General features: G+C 43.0%; 1 protein-coding gene across 2 annotated transcripts in view; it reads left to right on the top strand.

Moving 5' to 3' along the window:
• fibcd1b (fibrinogen C domain containing 1b) overlaps nucleotides 1-21,456 on the top strand; it is a 95,768-nt gene that overhangs the window by 14,578 nt on the left and 59,734 nt on the right. Inside the window, exons 2-3 of one of the 2 annotated variants that reach the window (XM_070988529.1) lie at nucleotides 11,118-11,201; nucleotides 16,150-16,629. In XM_070988529.1, the coding sequence (XP_070844630.1) occupies nucleotides 11,118-11,201; nucleotides 16,150-16,629 (564 nt within the window). The remainder of the gene's footprint in view (nucleotides 1-11,117; nucleotides 11,202-16,149; nucleotides 16,630-21,456) is intronic. The other variant, XM_070988530.1, reaches the window with a different exon arrangement.

Raw genomic sequence — 21,456 nt, 5'->3', positions numbered from 1 at the left:
AACACACGAGCGGCGAAACATACGTCTGTCCGTGGCCATATGCAGCTCAGCAGAGTGGCTTTGGGCCTCCCTCTGCGGGGGCTGCAAGGCTGATTGAAGGGGTTAAAGAGGAGATTAAAGTGATAATGTACATCTCTAATCCCCAGCACTTTCAGAGGGCAAAGAGGCAGAACTGCCTGCAACCGCGGAGCCGGACGCGAAGATGGCGCATCGGTGGCCATCGGGGTCAGCTGTCACCATGGCAACAGATTATTCAGAATAATTATCTGCCATATGTGCCTTGTCACAATTAGAAGTTGGCCGTGAGCTGGGTCACAGGTCAAACGCTGATCAGAGTATTGGGAACGGTGGCAGGCGTAACCCCTTATTTATTAGAATGAAGTTCATCTTGCTTATCGCTCCTGTCACTCGAGCCGCGACCACACAACCTGCACTCTGAGCAGATGTTCCCCGAGATGTGACGCTGCGTCACTTTGTTGCAGTGACTTACTCTAAATGTCACTGCACGCTGTGCATACTGAGCTCTCAATAGCCCGTTCTTCAATAATAGATCTTACAAAATGAAAATCTGGAAATGAATAAAATGGATTTATGATTTCAATCAGAATACTAAGCTTCTTGAATCGACTTTTTGGCTGAGTAGCGAGGAGAGGAAATGACTGTGTGAGGGGAGTGCGCAAATGTGAGCTGACACAGGCTCAGGGGGAAAAAAAAATGAAAAACTTTTGTGGTTTGTTCTCCCGACCAAGCCTTCCATTAGGAGTCCAGACGTTTTAACTCATCACTGCAGCTCTCCCGCAGGAGTTATACAGAGAATGCTTCATTTCCCATAAAGCCCTGTTCACACTAGCACCCTGGGAAAAGCAGCAACAAGGTGCAAAGTGGTTTATACATTATAGTGGATCATTTATTCTGTCACTCTGGCCCATGTGAGGAAAGTCATTTGGAGTAAGATACCTCTCTGTTGTTGCCGTTTCGCATCCTGTAAAGCAGAAGCAGCAAAATCATCCTTCAAAATCACTGTTAATTAATTCTGAAAAGTTAGAGGAAGGTAAAACAGCTGTGATTTTAACAACAGCTTCTTACTTTCTACATATTGTCACACTGCAGACACGTGGCGCCGCCTGCAACAAAACATCCCCAAGTCAGCCGTGGCAATCTCTATTCAGATCGCGTCTCCGCTTCCAACTGCGGATTTGGTTCGAACCAGTCTGAAGATCCCTGGGGAAGTGTGAAACGTGACAGCTTAACCAGTTTTTAAAACACTCAGGATACCTCAGGCTTATTACTGCGAGCTGTCAGACTGTGTGAGATGCACAGTGACACTGTTTTTCCCTGATCAAATTTGTCACATCATGCCAGGCAGGATCACAGGGTGGAGGCCCTGCTGATGTGTTAGGAGAGAGCCTGGATATGTTCAGACAAGCTACTTATGCTTAAACACCAATTAAGCCCCATACGCTACTTACATCTATGGTCTATTAGATTGTCACCCATCACTATTAGGAGACACTTGAGGCCCTCTGGCATTCTGGGAAAATAATTACATTCTTTTCTGCGTCATAATTACTGCCTTGAAAGTGTCTCTTTCGAACACTAACAAAGCCAGCTCTTACTCTTTCTCTGTCTCCCCGGTCCTCCCTCCCCAAGCTCTGCCTTTCTCATCTCTTGTCTGCTGTCTCTCCAGACACTAATGAAGTGGTTTAATCTCGTAACTCCACAGGAATTGTCAGCGGAGGACCGCATTAATTAAGTTCTTGTGTGTATTCCTTTTAAAGTTTCCACATTTCCAGAACGGGCCGACCATATAAACATGTTTACCGACATCACTGGCTGTTGCTTTGTGTGGAATTGGCATCGTGAAGGGATTAGCGTGAGTTTTGGGAAATTTAGCTGATTAGTTAGAATGAAACTAATGCAGTTTTTTCTCTGAAAAGTTTGATAGCGTATTGATTTCCCATTTGCAACTTTACTCAACCGTATAAACACACAAATCTTGATTCTACAGTTGCAGGTATTTGTATTTTACATCATGGTGATGGTGGTGTTGATCCTCCAGCATCATAATTAACGCTGCTCCAGAACTGTCATTGCAACTGAACACCTACCTCACTAAGTTCATCTCCCTCATCTCAGGTTGGTTCATGAGATCACGTGAGAATCATGAGATCACGCGGTTGGATATACATAGTGCACAGCTTGCCTGTTCCAGAGCGTGACTGACGTTAGCACTGGCTAACCACACTCAACTGGTCTATTTATGCAGTCAGTCTATTTTGATTTAGTCCTTGCCTTCTTCACAGTGTTCATTTGGATTACACTTTCTTTGACATTGCCTTACTGCATTTGTGGAAAAAATGACAGTTGTGGCAGTTCCTTTTATAAACAGCCAGAGAGCAAGCCACTGCTTCTGCTTCATATTTGCCAGCTCCTGAATCCGAGGATTCAGACTGTTGACTTAAGATCTTAGCTTTTCAGAATAAAGTGTACCTCCGTTTTACATCTCTCTCCTACACCTCTTTTGTATTTCACCAGCTTATAGCTGTCACAGTTCTTTTCTTATTCAGACAATGGCATATGGTGCTTTATACTAGACTACAATTTGGACGCCATTGACTCTGCCTTCATAAATTTTTCAATTGTGCAATTGAACTTTTTAAAATGTGCTCCATTATATCTCCCAGACTATTGAAATGTGAGGATTTTTGCCATATGAAGTCTTGAATTGCTGCATACTTTCTGGGTAATGTCACTACACTGGATTACAATGTTGCATTAAGCGAAAAGTGAATCTCGTGTCTGAACAAGCTGAATTCAGAACTCATTAAATTCACCACCAGTTTCTGAGCAACTGCATAAAAAAGACAGGGAGGGAATCATCTCATGAACCACAGGTCAGCATGACATGAGACTTGGCAGGTACATTAATTGGATGTGGCTTAGTTTGTGATACCCTCAGGTAAGTTTCTTCAGATATGAGGGCCATATTGATCATAGTCGAAAAGACTTTAAAAGACGTTCCACGCCAACATGCATCTAGTATGTGTCTTAATTCACACACTTTTTTGACATGAATGGTTTCCATGAAAGCTTTGTATTTGCTTCCTAATGAAGTGGAAAGTAATGCACAAGTGCTTGCAGCTATCTTTTGTTTACTTACTTAGTAGGTAGAAGTGTCTCATGCATAATCCCTTATCCCTTTTGTTTTGACCAGCTGCTATGGCGTGACTGCACTATGTAAACACATTATCTGGCAGTTAGTGAGACGCAGTCTTTTATATTCACCTGCCTTTTCTTTTCATTATTTCCAAACTAAACATTTACTCACAATGACACCAAAAGTATCTCATTTCCAACAAGTTACGCAATTTCATAAACATTTCCGTGTTGCTGATTCCGCCTCTTGAAAAGTCAGTGATCAAACCCCCGCACTCTGCATCAAGAGGCCCCTTCACGATGCACGCGTCCCCTCATTCTGCTGTATGTACTGCACTCATTGAAGGGTTATTTTGCACAGAAATTTAGAATGCTTCCATTGTAGTGAAGGCCCTTTTGAGAAAATTGCTTTTGTATTTAGGAGTGGTGCCACTACCAGTAGTACCACTACACTGCTGGCATGCGGTTTACCTTTGTAACTGCTAGCTCGAGTCCAGTCAGAAACAATACAGTTACAGTCACTTCACAATGATAAGAAGTCAGGTTTACTGATGGAAAAATGGCTTCCCATTGACTTTCATGATCAGAACCCAGTTAGAGTGTGTGTAGGGACTAAGTAAACATATATTATTGTAGTTCTTTATTTCATCTTTTTATTTCAAGCTTCATTTCTCAGAATAGAAACCACAGAGAGGTGAGATATTACACTTCATAGGTTAGGGGAACTGTTTTGTTTGTTTGTGATACCACAACTTGGGTGTATGATAGGAAAGTTGAGTTCACATAAAAATCCATGACCTTAGAAGACCAATATCCACTGCAGCACGACCTCCCCTCAGGGGGGCGAGTGAACACACAGCACTTACCACCCAATAGCACTCAACCAACACAACCTTTAGTCACGCAGTACCACGCACGTGCACACGCTCACACTGATACAAATACTTGCAGTTTTTCACATAAATGAAGCACTGGGCATGCGCACGCACATACACACACACACAGCCATAAACAGTGTGAGTAAAGGAGCAAACACCACATTTGTCTTGCACCATCAGCATCAAAATCTGATCTCTTTGCCAAGGTCAAACTGACAAGATGTAGGGTATCCCCTGCACACAAACACAGTCACAGACATAGACACAGACACACGCACACACACACACACACACACACACACACACAACGCCACCCTGATGTGCCACTTGAGCCACAGCCATAAGTCATTCTGCAAGCTAGCTGTTCCATGAGGTGTAGACACCAGTATCCATAACATGCATGTATTATTTATGAGTGCTGTATGCTTTGCACATAGTGATGTATGCAAATGTATACATTAAGGAGAGGCGACTCTTCATTTCTGCCTGTTAAAGGAAGTATCTGCCTTCTTATCACACTGCTATTAAAATAGCAAGGCTGTGGGGCAGAGATCCATCTTGTCTTTTAATGGCATTTCTGTGTGTGTGTGCAGCGCATGAAGTTGTGTGACTACAATCTTGTGTCTGTGTCTGTGTTATGCGTGCGTGATTGCGCTGTTGCACTTAACCGTGCTTGCAACTGCAATCAGGAATGTAAGTGGCCTGCAATTTCAGAAGGAGAAATTGAAGTGGTGACAGGGAAGCAGGCAGAAGGAGACTGTGAAGTTAAAATGCGAGCCTTCCTTCATGAGAATCATTTTGATTATTCCTGTAAAGAAAATAGCATCATAATTACCTCTTTTCTATTTCATGCAGGAATGAGTGTGTGCCTTTAACAAAGATATCTTTGTGCTCGTGTGTGTTGAAGCAGCATTAGCAAGGTGGCCATTCGGTTGTTAAGGACCCTCGCAGTGCAATAAGAATGTTTTTACTGTCACAGAAGTGCTGTTTTTGCATTTCTAAACTCCCATTAGAATACATTTTCGCCTGATGTGTGTGTGTGTGTGTGTGTGTGTGTGTGTGTGTGTGTGTGTGTGTGTGTGTGTGTGTGTGGGTGTGTGTGAGTGTTAATGCATCTGAGTCTTTCGGCAGTTTCTACACTCTTACTCACTACACTACACTCTTGCTCGGCCTTGAGTCTTGCACATGAAAGTTTAATCTCAAGTCAAGACAAGTCAAGTTTATTTGTATGGCCCAGTGTCATATCCAGCGTGTGAATGGCCACAACAGCAACAATTTCTGACGGGGGAAAAACACAAAAAATGCAAGGAGTAAGAAAAATCCTTAGGACGGGAAACTCAAACAGGGATCCTCTGTCTTCAAATGGTGAGGATGGCAGGAGCAGTAGCTGGGGAAAAGGCAATTAGAAAATGAAAATAAGTTGTTGTAATTACCACAAATAGATGTAGTAGACGGTTGGGTGGTTGAGCTTTTTGAACAAGTATTGTACATGTTTGGAGCCCCGCCATGTTTAGGCTGTAATGAATGAACATTAGCAGATAAGGGGGCACAAGCGAGAGCAGTCTCCGATCATCCTGTGTCCTGAGGGAAGAGCGGTAACAATATATGCCGTAACACCCATGCGAAATTGAAAGCCCTCTTTCGGTCTTGCCGTTTCACTTCACGCTCACAGAAGCAGCCATTCTGACCTCACCGTGATTGTGTGCTTTATAATCGCGGCTGCGGTGATATGTTTCTGCATTCCGGTGTGTGCACGCGCCTCAGGGACGGTGGGTGACAGACTCGCCCCCTGTGTGTGGCCGATTGCAGTGCGAGCGCCAAGGACAAGCAGTGGAGGGTAGAGCGGGTGATTTGTCTCTTAGGATTGAACTCATCTCCCTGGTCTCCCGCGGGCCTCTCCTCCCTCTTTCTCTGCATGCTGTCTTATTTTGAAGGTGAAGCACATTTCTCTCTGTGTTTGCATGCATCTGTTTTAGCTGATGCAGCTGATTGTGTTTTGAGAGATTTACACAGTTCAGTGTTGCACTTGAGGACACACCTACACACTGAAGACATTCATATTCATATGCAGATCAGCTAAAAAAGTGAGGGTAACTACATCCACTTTCCCTTGAGCCATATAATGGACCTGAGGTTATAATACAAAGGAAGAGTTCATTTGCAAAAACAGATAAAGGCCATTCGTAAAATGAATAAACAAACACGAGTTTGATTGATATTCCCTTGACTGCACAATGAAATAAAACATGATTTAGGAAAATAAAGCAAAATGGAGATGAAAATGAACCTTTCCAAAACAGTGCCACTTCCTGTGTATGTCTTCTTGTATTTAAAGCAATTTAACATAAACACCAGCGTGCATTGCTCCAGCGGAGGCCTCTTAACTGCCTGCTCTAATCGTGCTGTGTTTGGATGTGTGTGTGTTTGTTTCTTGTGGCCAGAGGGCAGTCTTGATAAGGTGTGTTGAAAGAATATTTTGTTTACACCTCCGAAATCGCTAATCTCTGAGCAGATGCAGCCAATCAACAAAGGAGAAGATATCCTCTGAATGTAGAAACTGACAAAACATCCTCAAAAATACCCTCTTGCCTGGTTATTCATGCCGTTTGGCCCAAAAAGCAACTGGAAAGGAAATCTAATTTGACAGAAGGCATAGATAATAGACCAGTGATGAATCTGCCATTATAGGATGTCTCGAATTACCTGATGCACATATTATTGTTACCAAATCGCAGCAGCATCCCTCCTGGTACCCTGTGTAACCATTATTTATGTGCCAGTGGCCAAGTAATCCAAAAAAAGTGTCCAGCACTGTCATCAGCCATCAGCTGTAGAGGGAATAGTCCCTTTGAAGTCTGCAAAAGCTGCCATACTGCCCGTCACATCCACAGTGACAGCGTCCTCTAAAATATCCAAACTCAAATCTCTGTGGTCTGCAGAACGGAATAGAAATGCTGGCAAAGTAAACACCTCTCTCATCATATTCAGCAGGCTATGCAACAATCTTCCGTTTGCTATTTTTTTTTAATATTTCTATTTAGGTTTTTGAAGGAGGTGGTCAAGGTTATGATATTATTTATCCAAACTGTGGTACTAAAGGTCAGTGTCTTGAGTTTGATGCAGAAAAAAACACTGCAAACTACATTTATTTGTTCTGCAGCCTTTTTTTGGTAAGGGTTAGCGAAATATTGTGATCATGAGGAAATGAGATTTGGGGCTAAACCTGGAATATTAGTGCTATAAGATAATGTCCATCTGCTCTTTGGCACAGCTTTTTTGCGTTGGTGACCCTATGCTTCAACCTATGTCGGGCCTCCTGGTGTCATGTCTGAGGTGCCCCTCTAGTGTAAAGTTTCGTCGTGCCGTCGCAGTCAGGTGATGTAGCAGTAACTCATTAATTCTGTCCAAGTTAAGAAACACATTGTAGATAAGGACAAATTATTGGAGGACGCGGAGTATCGAATGAGTTTTTCTGAATCTCCATGTTGCAGATAGATATCACTTCCTGAACAGCATGTAACCAGTAACTTATTATTGCTTCCTGATTAAATACAGTCAGTTCATACCAGTGACAATTTTTGTGTACCCTCAAGTGTAGCAGCACATTTGCTTGACTCCACTCACAAGTAGGACCTGACTTTTTAGTGTAAATGCATCACTGGTTTAGGATTTATTAGGCCATTATGTAGTAGTTCATTAGTTTATGAATAATGTACCAAAGAGGATTCCTGCAAAAAGTTTTTTTATTGTCAGATTCAACAAAGATATACATTACACTCACTTCCAAAAAGCTTCATCTGTGTTTGCTCTGCAGGCCTCGATTATTAGTGCATTTCAAAGGAGATGTGTTGGGTATATCTTTGTTTGTTTGTTTTTACTTTTGTTAATTCAAAGCCTCATGGATAGAGAACATAAATCGTCAACATGTCTGTGTTGAGTAATCTCAATGGACTATCTGGGTAAGACAAAGCCTCCAGTGACTTGTGAATTTAAAGATGTTCATTCATCATTTATCTGAATGGCTTCTTAATTTCTAATGGCAGGCGGGAAATCCTCCACATTTATTCTGTCAGGATGCTGCAATTCATCCATTCATTCATTCATTCACTGTTACTCCCTTCGCTTTCCTGGTGGCTTTGAGAAAGCACGGGAGTGTCTACACATGACACACACCTAACAACATAATCTCTTATATGTAACACAGATGAGCTGTGTAATTTCCTTCACAGTGGTGACACAGTGTCCTTTTGCTTTTTATTCTGCTTCCTGCTTCCCCGTTTCACTCCTTTTCTCATCATTCTGTCAGTCTTAGTCCCCTCATTTAGCAGTCTGCAAGTCCTGTTAAATGATCAGTAAGCCCACAAGTGAATATATGCAAAGCCTCTTCCACTCCATCAGCTTAGTGAGCAGTAGGTTTAACACACCTTGCTAAAGTCCCTGTCTCACACGCACGCAAGCACGCACCCACAAACACGGGAAGATATTCAGCAAAGAGAGCAAATATAGTCCAGGAACAACACATTCAAACAATCCAAATATTCGAAGATAGCGCTGGGAGTCTTGCCTCGAAGATTTACGTCCTCATATACACTCATGCAAACACGTAGGTACACTCATTCAAAAAGAGCGCACGTACGCATCCAGTCACACCCAGGATAAGTCTGAGCCCTTCCTGTCTTCTAAGACGTGGCTCATCAGATAGGATTCTGCGTGTAAGGTCCAACCAATAAAAAGCCCAAATATTCTATTAAGTGTAAATCCTCTCCGCTGGTGGAGCTTGTGGAGTCAGATTAGGACTAGACAAACACTGCCAAGCAGTCATGCCCGCACCGGGAGCACTGCCAACAAGAAGCCCCACAGATATTGGCATGTCACTGTGTGTACGTGTGTGTGTGCGCGCGCGTGTGTTTGTGTGTGCAGGCAGCAAAGAACCCCAATGTGAGCATTAGCAGGCAGGGGGATGAACAAACTAAAGCTCTGATACGTGCTGCTCTGTGTAATGGGAAGACTGTGTCGGAGATCTGAGCTGGTTGCAGCTGCAGCACACAACCTTTGTTCCGTGTGTTCATACGTGTGTGTGTGTGTGTTTCTATGTTTTCTGTCTTTCAGCCTGCCTGCCTTTGTGTCCGTATCTGTTTTGGCACCTTTGAACTCGTGCAACAGCAAAAAAAAAAAAAAAGAAGAAAAAAAAAAAGTCACGCACCTATTTTTATTAACAGGTTTTCTACATACAAATTCATTCCGGTTTGCTTGTACTTACTGTGTAGTTGACTTGTTAGTTTGTTTAGCCGCATCACTGTGGAGCCTGTGTTTATTTAGTAATGGCTGCTCTGTAGCTCCTCTGTGTGCTGCAAGCGCAGACAGCTGCAATGTTTTAGGCAGAACAGACATAGATTTCTATCGCTGACCCTAAGGCTGCTCATTAGAATTCAGCACACCTCTCCCAAATCTCCCTCCATCTCCTTCTCCCCCCCGCCTTAACTTTTTCTCCCTTGCCACCCCCCCCCCCCCTTGCTGTCTTACACATTGGATGAGAATGCTTGGAGCAAAGGGGTGAACTATTGGTCAGCCATCATAACAGTGACTGTGTGAGCTGCATACACAGCGATTCACACCCGCTGATATCTGACAAAACAAACACAGTCGCTGCTGCACGGCTGCATGCGTGCACGCGCACACAAATATTTTAAAACCTGCAATAATGTGATACTAACACTGAATCCAATGGCTGCAGTGTGAAAGGGGTCGCTAGTGAAATCAGAGGGAATTATCACCCAACTCTGCAGCTCCAAGGAGCTTTTAAGCTCTCTAAACTTGTGTTTTTTGTTAAGGCCCACGCAGGTACTGTGTGGTTGCGTCTGATCTGCTCTCATTAACCCCCCCGTAGGCTGTTTCCACATGCAAAAAAGCCCAGATAAAGCCATATTATATTACCTGCCGGCACCAAATGGCACCCACACAAAAGTGCCTGAAGAAAGCTGAGCTATTACCAGCTAATATTTATCTCAAGCATTGTTAGAGGCCGAAACAGAGGTAAGAAGAGTGATTATTGAACTTAGATTATGTCAGGAAGACATAAACACGACTCTAAGACCAAAGTGTGCCTGTTTTCTACCCACTAGTGGTTAGAAATTGAATAATGCAGCTTTAAAATGACTTTTGCACTGCTGCTGGTGATATTAAAACATGCAGTCTCATAACAAGTGTAATTTCACTTCACATACACACAGGCTCACAGTATGACCCCACACTCGGATAGAGAACATGGTCTGATACAGTTATTGCTAATGTTTGCCGCATCTGTTCTTAAGCAGGCAGTGCATGTGTGTGTCTGTTTGTGCTGGTGTTGTTGTCCCAGGCTAATTGAGCAGCCCCCCAGTGGGTGCAGCGGTGTTTAAGGTCACAGAACGACGTGCTCTCCTGGAACAGTTAGAAAGCCCCCCCACACACACACACACTTTCATAATGACTCGGCTTTTATCTGTGCAGCAGCGAGATCCACTCCCAGACAATTTCACACAGAAGCACAAAAAAGGCACATACAGTGGAGTGGAGTTCAGATATTGTATAGGCCTACAAGTACCCACATTCACCTTCATATGCGAGTGCTTGCTTCTATACGCACGCTGTACCCACTCGCGTTCAATGAAATGCTCTTTTTGTTTGGAGTAGGAGGAAACTCAGTGCACTGAGGATCCTGTAGTCTCTGGAAAGACGTATTGAGCCTGTCATAAACTATCGAGTTCAGCGATACCTTTGAGATGTACAGATGTCCGTTCAGATCTGTCTATGTCAGCGTGCAGCTATGTGTGTAGGTGGTTGTAGTTTATCAGCGCCAGCACCATTTATCTCTAAACAGTAATTTTACCATGGATTGGAGGGTCTACCTTTAAAAATATGCTGCGCCCGCTGCTTTGAATTTTCAGTTATTCAAGCACAGATCCAAAACCTTTGTCTCTCTGTGCGTGTTTGTGTACGCATGCATGCATGTGTGTGTTTGTGCGCATGTGCTTGCATGCTTGATTGCACATGTGACTTGAACAAACGCCAACACTGGTGGCCCTGTCTGTTTGTCCCATGCAGACGTTCTGTGAGTGTGTGCCCAGCTCCTCCCAGCTCAAACATCGCTGGTCAGACTCAGAAACTGCCAGGGAGACGCCGGCCAAGGTAAGGCCCCCCTCAACCGCGACGTACTGCCTACACACACGGCCAAGTGCATGCACACACACACCACATGCTTTTGTTTCATGGGTTGTATCAGAATTGCATAATTAGCGATAGCAACATTAGGGGCTTTGTTGTAATTGACGTGGCATGCTGTTAGACAAAAAATACTGAACAGTTTATTTTGAAATCTGCTAACTGTTCATCGTTTGTAACCCACCACTTCTTGAATCAGAATAGGGTTGCGACTAACAATTATCTTCAGAATTGGAAAAAATGTCTTTTTCCCCACATTATAGCTTATTTGGTCTGACAAACAGTCCAAAACCAAAAGACACTCAATTTAATATCACAGGAGACTGAGAGAACCAGCAAACCTGATATTTGAGAAGCCAAAACAAGTGAATTCCTGGATTTTTTGCAAATGACAAAAACGATTAATTGATTATAAAAATTGTTCTTTCAATCGTGTAGCGGGTGCGACTAGCTAAGTTAGATTTTAAAGTTGGCATAGACCAGAGATACACTGAAGATTCCCACCCCCCACCACGTGGAAAGGAGTTGTTTTGTTCAGTTCTCATAAAGGTTCCAAGGATTCATGGGTAGCTCGCCATCAAAGCATCGATCTGCTTCTGATTCAGACGTAGTTTGTATTCTTGAAATAACTGTCAACCTGTATATTGTAAATTGCTGTCAATTCTGGCAAACATGAAACACGAGAGAAGTGGATGAATGGAAAAGACGCAAACTGATATAAAGCAGTGCCCTGCTGTTGCTTCATACATATATTCACTGTGTCCTCTTGCGTAAACATTCCACCTCCTTCTTTCCAGCAAAACAGCGGAACACTATGAAAAGTGACTTGCTCACCTTCGGAGGGGATTAGGTATCACCATTTTCATCACAATCCGCTTTCTCACTGCTTTGGTGATGGCAGTGTGAAGGATTATTGCATATTACACATCACATTTTGCCACCGAGCAGCAGCGATGGCACAACCTCAGCTCAAGTACCCAAGCACACAAGAATTAGACGGATTAGGCCTTGCAGATTCTTTGAACTGAGCCCAGTGATCACTGCTGCACTGGGGAAAGGAGCTTGATTGCGTGGCAGAATCTGGGAAGAAGCTCTGCATTGAATACAGATGTGAAAGTGTTATTGAAGCTGCAGGTGAATGAAATGAAAGTGGGTGGAAATCCCTCTTTTTAAAAGTGCGAGTTTATGCATTAGGCTCGCTATGCATCTGTGCCAATTCAGTATATAAAGGTGTTGTAATGCGTGTTAGTTAAACATACACGCGTATACATCAGTGCAGCATCTACTGTATGAGTATATGTATTTGTGTTTGAGAGGCAGAAAGAGAGAAAGTGAGAGAGAGCTTGCAAGACTCCTGCTGCTTTCCTGCTGATCTAATGAGCAGACAAAGCCTTTCGCCCAAGAACTGTCTGCCAGTGCTTCTGCGTGGGAGGACATCATTCTCACAGAGAGGAATTTTCTCTCCTTCTCTGCCTCTCCTTTTCTATCTACCCATCAGAATTCCCCTGTCGTCCTCTCAAATCCCATGGTGTGGCCTGAGCAGAGACAGGAGAGGATCTGAAAGTCAGCCTCTAATTACAGAGTGGGCTCCTGCTGCGCGATTGAGAGACTCATTTACAAAAAACACAGCGTTAAGAGGCTGCTCGCAGCGTCATTACCCTACTAAAACTCTTGAGTGAGTTGAGAGATCGAGTTATTGAGGCAGGGCCTGAAGCAGGTCGCTCTTTGTGTTGTAATTTTTATTGACTATTGGAAAAAATAAAAAAATAAAATAAGGCAGGAGCATAACCTCCACTCCTCACTGTCATGCTGACTTTTTCTTCCCTCAACTCAGTCTCCCTGACTTCATGTCAGTCTGACCTGAAAGAAGTAGAGAAGAACTGTACCCAGCTTGGGCCAGTGTATTCATACAAATGCATTATGGCACCTTTTCTTGCAAGTCAATTGTAATACCTTTACCATTTGTTCCTTCACAAGCACAGTTTTGTATCCCAAGTGATCAAAAATATACCCATAAACGAAAGTATAAGCATTAGCCGCATTAGCTGCTTTTTCTCCTTCACCAACCAGGTGCCACGACAAATGTGTAACCTTAAATATCTTTAGTTACCTTCAGTTCAGGCAGAATTATTGGCACAAATGTGCGCCTGAAACTATCAGAAACTTCTTTATGCCATGTGGCTGAAAAGGTAACATTTGGGAAATATCTGTGAAAGGTTTCTTTACAGAAACGCGCTGCTCCCGTGTGTATTTTTTAAGCCCATACTAGACGTCTGTCAGCCTCGTGTGTGTCTTGCTGTCAGCGTGACGGGGGCCATCGTATATTTCCTCCATGTTAAGTTAACAATCAGTATGCTAGCAATGAATATTTAGTGCAGTGCCCATGATGGCTTCCACTGATGTCTTGGCCCGCTGGCGATAGAGCTCAGTGAAACCGTTCTAACGTTACATTGCAGCCATTCTGCAGTGTGAGGCCATTATACACATTATGTACAGCACAGACATCCTGCGACACACACACACACACACACACACACACACACACACACACACACACACACAGCCGAGCCCAGTCGCATAGTCGCAGTCACTCAGCTGCACCTGCACTCAAACACACAAGGGGGGGGGGGGGGAACTGTTTGACATGCAAAGAGAGATTTCATAGTGCAGTCAGGGTCTACACGTTGAGTTAGAGCAAGGAGACAAAAAAAAAGAAAATGTTACGTGCAGCAACACTTCCCTTGGGCTCTTTTCTGTGATGATGTATTTGGGTGAAAAAACGCGAAGAAGTGGGAGCGTTCCAACAAAGCTGTGCTCCAGTTTCTTCACGTGCAATATGTGCATGAGCTTGACTTTCTGCGACAAATATTTGGCAGAAAGGGCACAGTGCAAATGATGTGTGTTTGTGCATGTGCGTATACACCAGAAATGTCACGGTAGTGTACATTTTGTTGTCTGTGTGCAGTCTGTTTGTGTGTGCATATGCTGTATATATATATATATATATATATATATATATATATATATATATATATATATATATATATATATATATATATATATATATATATATATATATATATATATATATATATACATACATACATATGTATATATTTATTGTGAGTGTGCATACATGTGCACATAGCTTCCAGCCCATTTGTACAAATATAGCCCAGAGGCAGTTTGCTTCCATACATGCCTGTGGTGTCCAAAGTTCAGTTGCCTCCAGGAGAAAAACAATAAAGCATGAATTTAATCAATGTACTCAGTAGATCCTACCAAAGGGCTTTTTTTACATGTCAGGAGTAAAAAATAACAAATCAACACAATGTGCAAGTATTAATTTTGAAGTCACCCTCTTAAAAATTTGTTCATCTTCAGAGTAAATACACGATGTATCCTTGTGATTTTGTGGTGATTGCTCAAACAGCTTGTCCTCTCAGATTTTCATATGCTGGTTAGATTTTTTTTAAATCATAAAATATTTTCCTTCTTGCTTCCTTTGTGAAGCACGCACACACACAGCCATCCAGCAGGGACTCACCATGCTCAGCAAAATTTGCTCACCGGCTCGAGGCCCCATATGTGCCAGCCCATGTGGGTTGTGAATGAAGCCAGTGGGGTGCAAATGGGGCCCGTGTGAGGAAACCATCCTCGGGCCCCGCATGAGCTCCTTTTGTGAGCATTTGATTTGACCAAGGAGGGCTGCAATTGAGTCCCATGCGAGAAATCATTGTCAGACATCACATCCTTTTTGTGTTAACAGACCAGCACTATGTGGGTTGCGGGATACATGCACACTTGTTGCCCACAGATATCAGATTTCTGCCCCTACATAGAAGATGTAGGGGTGCTTGCTGTTTTATTTCCGCCTAAAGGCTGTGGGTAAACACAGTGGATAGGAGTATTTCCTGGACAACGCAATTGATTTTCTTCACATTAAAGAAACTATAAACCTCTCTCGTAAAGCAGACCATTAGCTGTCTATTAGTGTGCTTCACTGTGCTTGTACAGCCAATTTACATATTAATGAGCTTGCATAGACAACAAACACACACACACACACACACACATACACACCTGCCCACATATTCTCACAGAGGGAACACCCTCCGGTGTCGAAAAACAAAATCAGTAAAATATCAGTTGTTGATTGGGGGATGACACGGGGGAGCTAGGCATTGTTAATCATGCATAGGTGGCCCATAGAGCTCTCTCCTAGCCATTGCTAGCTCTCTCGGCCTTAGTGGAAAAATGGAGCTGGATCATAAAGGGCCATCATACGGGCCTTTTATGGTCTAGTTAATGGAGACTATGTTACTGTTAGAGGTCTGCCCTTTTCCTCTAAGAGGATTCTATTCTCTGTTCATTCATTTGCCTTTCCTCTGTCTACTGTCTGCATCGCTTTTGTTTTACTTTCTCTTCCTGGCTACCGTTGTTTTCAGGTTTTTATTGTTTTCCTTCCGGTCTCAGAAATGGAAAGACAGAACATCGGAGCCTTGACCACGCGTTTCCCAGAAGTGTCTCATGCTAGCATCCTCCCTCTACTGCACCACCACCGCTCTGATGATACACTGAGTGTTTGGACAGAAACTGTCTGGTCTTTGCTTAGTTTTAGGGAATTGTGATCTTCAAGAGGACAGGCAGTTGAAGGAATCTACATTATGTTGCTACATAAATCATTCAAAACGACATTTTGACAGATGGGAATATTGTTACATCGCTGAGTACTGAGCATCTGGTGCTCAAAATATCCCCAGTGATGGATGAAAGTCATTGCTTTTTGAACAAGGCAGGTGTTTTGCCATAATTTTTTGGTGTTCTAGCAACTGTGATCCTAACATCTACTTTTTCTCTTCCTCCCATTTTCCCTTCCTTATTTCCTCCCTCCCCTCTTCCTTCCTACCCACAGAGGATGAGCTGCAGCTACCTGCTTTGCACTATCCTGCTCTTCGTGGCTGTGTTGCTAGCTGTCACTGTGACTGGCACCATCCTTTTTATGAATCACTACCAGGCCCCGCCTATGTCCGATGGCCTACCCCACATCTCCACCAATCAGGACGAAGCCAACGCCCTGGTCACTGTCGAGAGAGGCGATGGTTCTCGCATCAACATCTTCATCGACCCCAACTGTCCTGACTACAACAGTAACTTTTTGCGCCTGGAGGGTGTGCAGACGTCACTGCTCCACTCGCTAACCGACCATGACTCTGACCTGAAGTCAGTGAAAGGCCAGGATCGGGCTCTTCTCGTTAGTCTGGCCGAGGAGGTGGCCAAGCTGTCAGCCCATGCGGGACAACTGAAAATGGACTACGAATCCTTACGCAGGGGGCAGGGCAGCCTGGGGCAAGACCTCAACACACTGCAGACGGAGCAGGGACGCCTCATACAGGTGAGACACGTACACGCAAACACGAACAGCGTGAATGCCGGAGACACAGCAGACATGCAATGTTATCGTAAGGTCATAGAGATTCCACCAGCTGGGTCAGAGTGGTAATTAAGGCACAACATAACACAGTAAAGACACTGATAAAGAAATTCCAGCTCTGTCTGTCCTTACAGATATTTGCAACAGTTGCTAAGATTGCCATAAAAGATAATTTATCAACATGTAATAGCATGTAATTGCATCATATAATCCTTATTATGAACATACAACTGCCTAACAAGAATTCTCTTCACCAGCAGGGGTGAAATTAATCCTATTTGTGCAGTAGTTAAGGACCGTAAACATATATGGTGCCCGCTGTGGTGGAAGAATTCATATCTACTTAAGCATAAAAGTACACATACAATACACCACTGCTTGGTTACTAGCTGTTTCAATGCTGAGCTGTGGCCTGAGAAAGAAAGAAAAACGTCACTTGTAGACTTTTTTTTTGGGCATAACTAGATATTTTACGATGACGAACAGCGCACAGGGTTTTTCATTAGGTTGTTTCTGTGTTTTTCATGATTGAACATAGGGGTGATTGTTGAGCCGTAAAAGCTGATGAACTGAATCCAGTGACTTAGACTCACTGCTGAAGTCACGACTTTAAGTACTGTACAAAGGTGCTGGAGGACTGGATTGTGAAACGCCTATCGATATGTATTGATTGTGAAACCACCTTAAGACGCGTGACAGCTCAATGGACTTGAGGGTTTTCTGTCGGTCTGTCTTATTTAGCCCCTTCCTTTTCCTGACTGCAGAATCAAAACATCATCAGTCACTAAGCCGAAGCCAGCTCGGCCATATTAATTCCTCTTTAGACAGTACAAGCCCAGTAACGGCTAGGTTGAAGTGCAAATAGGGCTCATGTTCCAGTGAATATGACTCACTTAGCCTCATGTTTGAAGACCAGGTCACAGGGGAAGAAATGCCCATCACGAGTCAAGGAACAGAACAACTTGCGCATTAATTCAATAAGATAACATAATGTTTCCCTAGATGTATGAGACAGACTCCACATCGGATGAAAACATAATTAGACCCCCCTTTCGTTTCGCAATGTCCACATTGATTTATTGACAATGCATTTTCTAAATGAGCGTGGAAAATCTTCACACCACAAGCTCGTTTAATTTTGGCCCATCAGGCTCAGTCTCTCTTTTCTGCAGTAAATAGATTTCATAGCTGCCAGCCATACAGCTCAAACAACTGAATGCATGCCGCTTCTGCCAGTCCTTTCTTCACGCCAGACCTCTTTAGCTCAGGGTTCAACATTGTTTAGAGATCGCTCTGGATTGGTCTGCTCTCTGCCTCCGTGGTTTCTGAGTGGTAGCTCAATGCAAGCAGAAAGAGAGTCTGTCCCTGAACTAAAGGGCCGGGAGGGGAGTAGTATGGTCCTCCAAAAACAAACAAAAAAGGCACATTAAAATAAAGCACTGATGGCCAGTTGTCATTATTGTGTTGTATCCAATATCTCACCTGAGCGTTTTAGCTCATCTCAATATGCTGTTCACGGTTCTGATGATGTGGCTAAAAGTATAGCGTTGTGTTAATAGAGACCAGTGATAACCAGCGTCATTGATATCCAGGAAAACCAGTGTTAGTTCTAATGAAGCAAAGAGAGTCAGAGACCTCGACTTAACAGCTAGTGATGTGGTCACTTTCTACAAACTTTTTTCATTGAAACTGAAAAAATGAACTTCAGTACACCACGCGACATGCTGCCAACAGTTTTACTATGTAAATATTGTTTGAGTAACACAGTGTGTTGGTGCTTGCCTCGATCTGGCTTCTTATCAGTCCAGTTTCTTTCTGCCTCTGTTGTCTCTTTAGCATATAGGCAGACACTCATTCATGCACACATACCTTCCTCGTTTGTGTTGTGATACGCTGCTACGCTTAGTACAATGAATGCTGTCTCTACCCGACTGAGCACAAATAAAGACAGAAAAATATAAGCTTCAACGTGTATTGATGGCTAACAATTTTTGCGGGGGACAAATTTTCCTCTTTCGTAAAACCCTGATTCCTAAAAAAGTTCGGACGCTGTGTGCAACATAAACAGAACAGAATGTGAAGCTAGTCCTGTTTGACATATGCTTGATTAAAAAAACAGCACAAAGACAATGTGTTTAATGTTTGACCTCATCGGCTTCATTGATTTTTGTAAATATCTGCTTATTTTGAATCTGATGCAGCAACACTTTTCAAAGACTGGGAAAGATGTGGAACGCCCCAAAAACACCTGTTTGGATCATTCCACAGGTAAACAGGTTCATTGGTAACAGGTGATAGTGTCATGATTGGGTATGAAAGGGGCATCCTGGGAAGGCTCAGTCATTCACAAGCAAGGATGGAGCGAGGTTCACCACTTTGTGAACACATGACTGTATAAAGGATATTAATACATGGGTTTGGGAGAACAGCTCATTTGCAAATCAGTGCATTCAGTTTGTGTTTCCACAGCCTGCCTGTTTTTTTGCAATTGGAGTTGAGGGCTACGTGTCCTCTGGTCCCCCGTGGCAATTACGCTCATGCCTTCACTGCTGTTAAATGTGGTGTGCGTGGCATGGTGCAGTGGGCACTGAGGCTAAGTGGAGGTGGTGCTGGCAGCCCAAGCCCTCCAGGTGATTGATTTCCTCTTTGGAAGCAAGGCATGTGGTGCGCACATCCGCTGTTTCTGCCTGACACCGTGGTGTGACTGTGTGATCTATGGGCCACCTGTGGCCAGGACTTCTGATTTATACGATGACACAGAGCTGACTGTGCCAGTGTTAGTAATGGCTCCAAGTGCAGCTCAGCCCCCTGAAGAACAGTTTCACCCTGCCAAATATGTAGAGAGAAACCCTTCAAAATGCCCCTGAGGAGATAAGCGGAAGAATCTGATTACAGTGGCTTTAGGACCAATGTGTTTTGATTCTTCACAAACTGACATATTAATTTTTTTCCCAGCGACTGCCTCAGATAGAAAAGGTACAACCAAAGCACACGCATTTGCATTCAAATGAATCACACGGATGGAAAGACCAATGAAATGTAGGAATACAGAATAAATATACATTTAACTGATGTTCAGTTTCAGAGCGATGGACAAGGTGCAACATCGTGTTTGCCTCCAAGTCAAATGTTTCATCTGACGTTCCTCCCATTATGACAAATCATACTTCTGGTCACTGAAGAACGCTTGCATTGTTTTAAACTGGCTAATATTTGCCGAATGTGACCCACAGTGTTGGTGTCCTTCTGTTACCCCTGAATGTTAGAGGCCCAGGAATTGAACCCTTGGGGCCTCTGCATGGCTTCACCTCCTCACATTCATGATTTCTATATGCAACCTAAACCTAAACGGATTCCAGTCTAGATAACTAGTCAAACAAAAACACAGAAATATTAGTCAGTCAGCACCTTAGAGAGCAATAACTCCCTGACATTTGCCTTTGCCTCACTCACATAGTTGTATGTCAAAGTCTAAAAAAGGTGTGCTGTTTGAGCTGCTTTTTGTTGACATTAAAAGAACTGTGTCACTCTATTTACAAAAAGGAGCATGAGCTCAGGATCACAGTTTATGCAAAATCAACACAAAATCCAAAGTGGCTCTAGTCTAACATCTTCATACCCCTGTGTTGTTACAGTCTGTCTCCTCAATTGCTCTCAGGTTGCTTTCTCCTTTTACCTTTCTCATGGTAAGAAGTGCAAACGAGTGTCGGTGGTACATATTAGATTAAAAGCAATTAATGTAATTCTTTTTTACCAGCAGTGGGAGCCATGCACATGGACAATGTAGGCAATCATGTATAAAGCCCACTATCTGGGGTGAGCATGGAGGCTTTATGACCTGCACTCATGCAACCCTGCAGCATAAAAAATGGAGGGGCTGGATTCCCCAGAAGTCCAGCTGACATAGTTCACATCTTCAACTGACTTGACATTCAGTTTTCTTCAATGTCTGACTACAGAAAAGACTGCAAAGAGGTAGAGGCTGTGAGGAAGAGCATGACTTACTGATTTCCTTGAACCGCAGGTCACAGCTTAAACTGAATTATGTGCCAGTGGAATGTTAATGTCTTGGACAAGTGGCACCCGCAACCTCTGTTAAGGATCTATAAGCGAACCACTGCTTTTGTAGAATAGAAAACCGTGTTGCCATAAGATGTTCATTCTGGTCAAAACAAAGCCCTTGGAGGACTTTCAGCCAGTGACGCGATACAGATCACTTCAAAACCTCCATAAGAGTGGTGCTAAAAGTCTCATAAAATATGGAAAACCTTATTCAATTTAGCAAATTGTGAACAATAATGTGTTTACAATCTGTGCAATAATGCAATAATGTGCAATAATCAGTGCATAACAATCTGTAAATACTATCTACAATTTCTTAGGATGACGTTATTCTTTTATCCCACTCTTGTATATATACTTGTTTTGAATTTGCACTGCACTTGTTCTAATACTTTATACACTTTATTGATGCTGCTGTATATTGGAATTTCCCCTCGTGGGACTAATAAATGAATATTGAATTGAATTGAATTGAATTGAATTGAATTGAATTGAATTGAATTGAATTGAATTGAATTGAATTGAATTGAATTGAATTGAATTGAAATGGGTAACTTCAAAGATAAAGCTCACCGATTCAAAAGGAATGAAGAACATCAGTGTCGTGGAGGGTCCAAACTTAGAATATAGGGACGTACAAAGAATCTTAAAAAAATGTTATTTTTTAATTACAGGAAAATACAATAACAATAAGCCATCTCCCTGCAACATGGGCAGCAACCTTTG

This window comes from Chaetodon trifascialis, chromosome 20 (assembly GCF_039877785.1).
Source record: "Chaetodon trifascialis isolate fChaTrf1 chromosome 20, fChaTrf1.hap1, whole genome shotgun sequence".
In the NCBI taxonomy this organism is placed as follows: Eukaryota; Metazoa; Chordata; class Actinopteri; order Chaetodontiformes; family Chaetodontidae; genus Chaetodon; species Chaetodon trifascialis.
The sequence above is the reverse complement of the archived record's forward strand: the minus strand, read 5'-3'. Positions and strand labels throughout refer to the sequence as shown.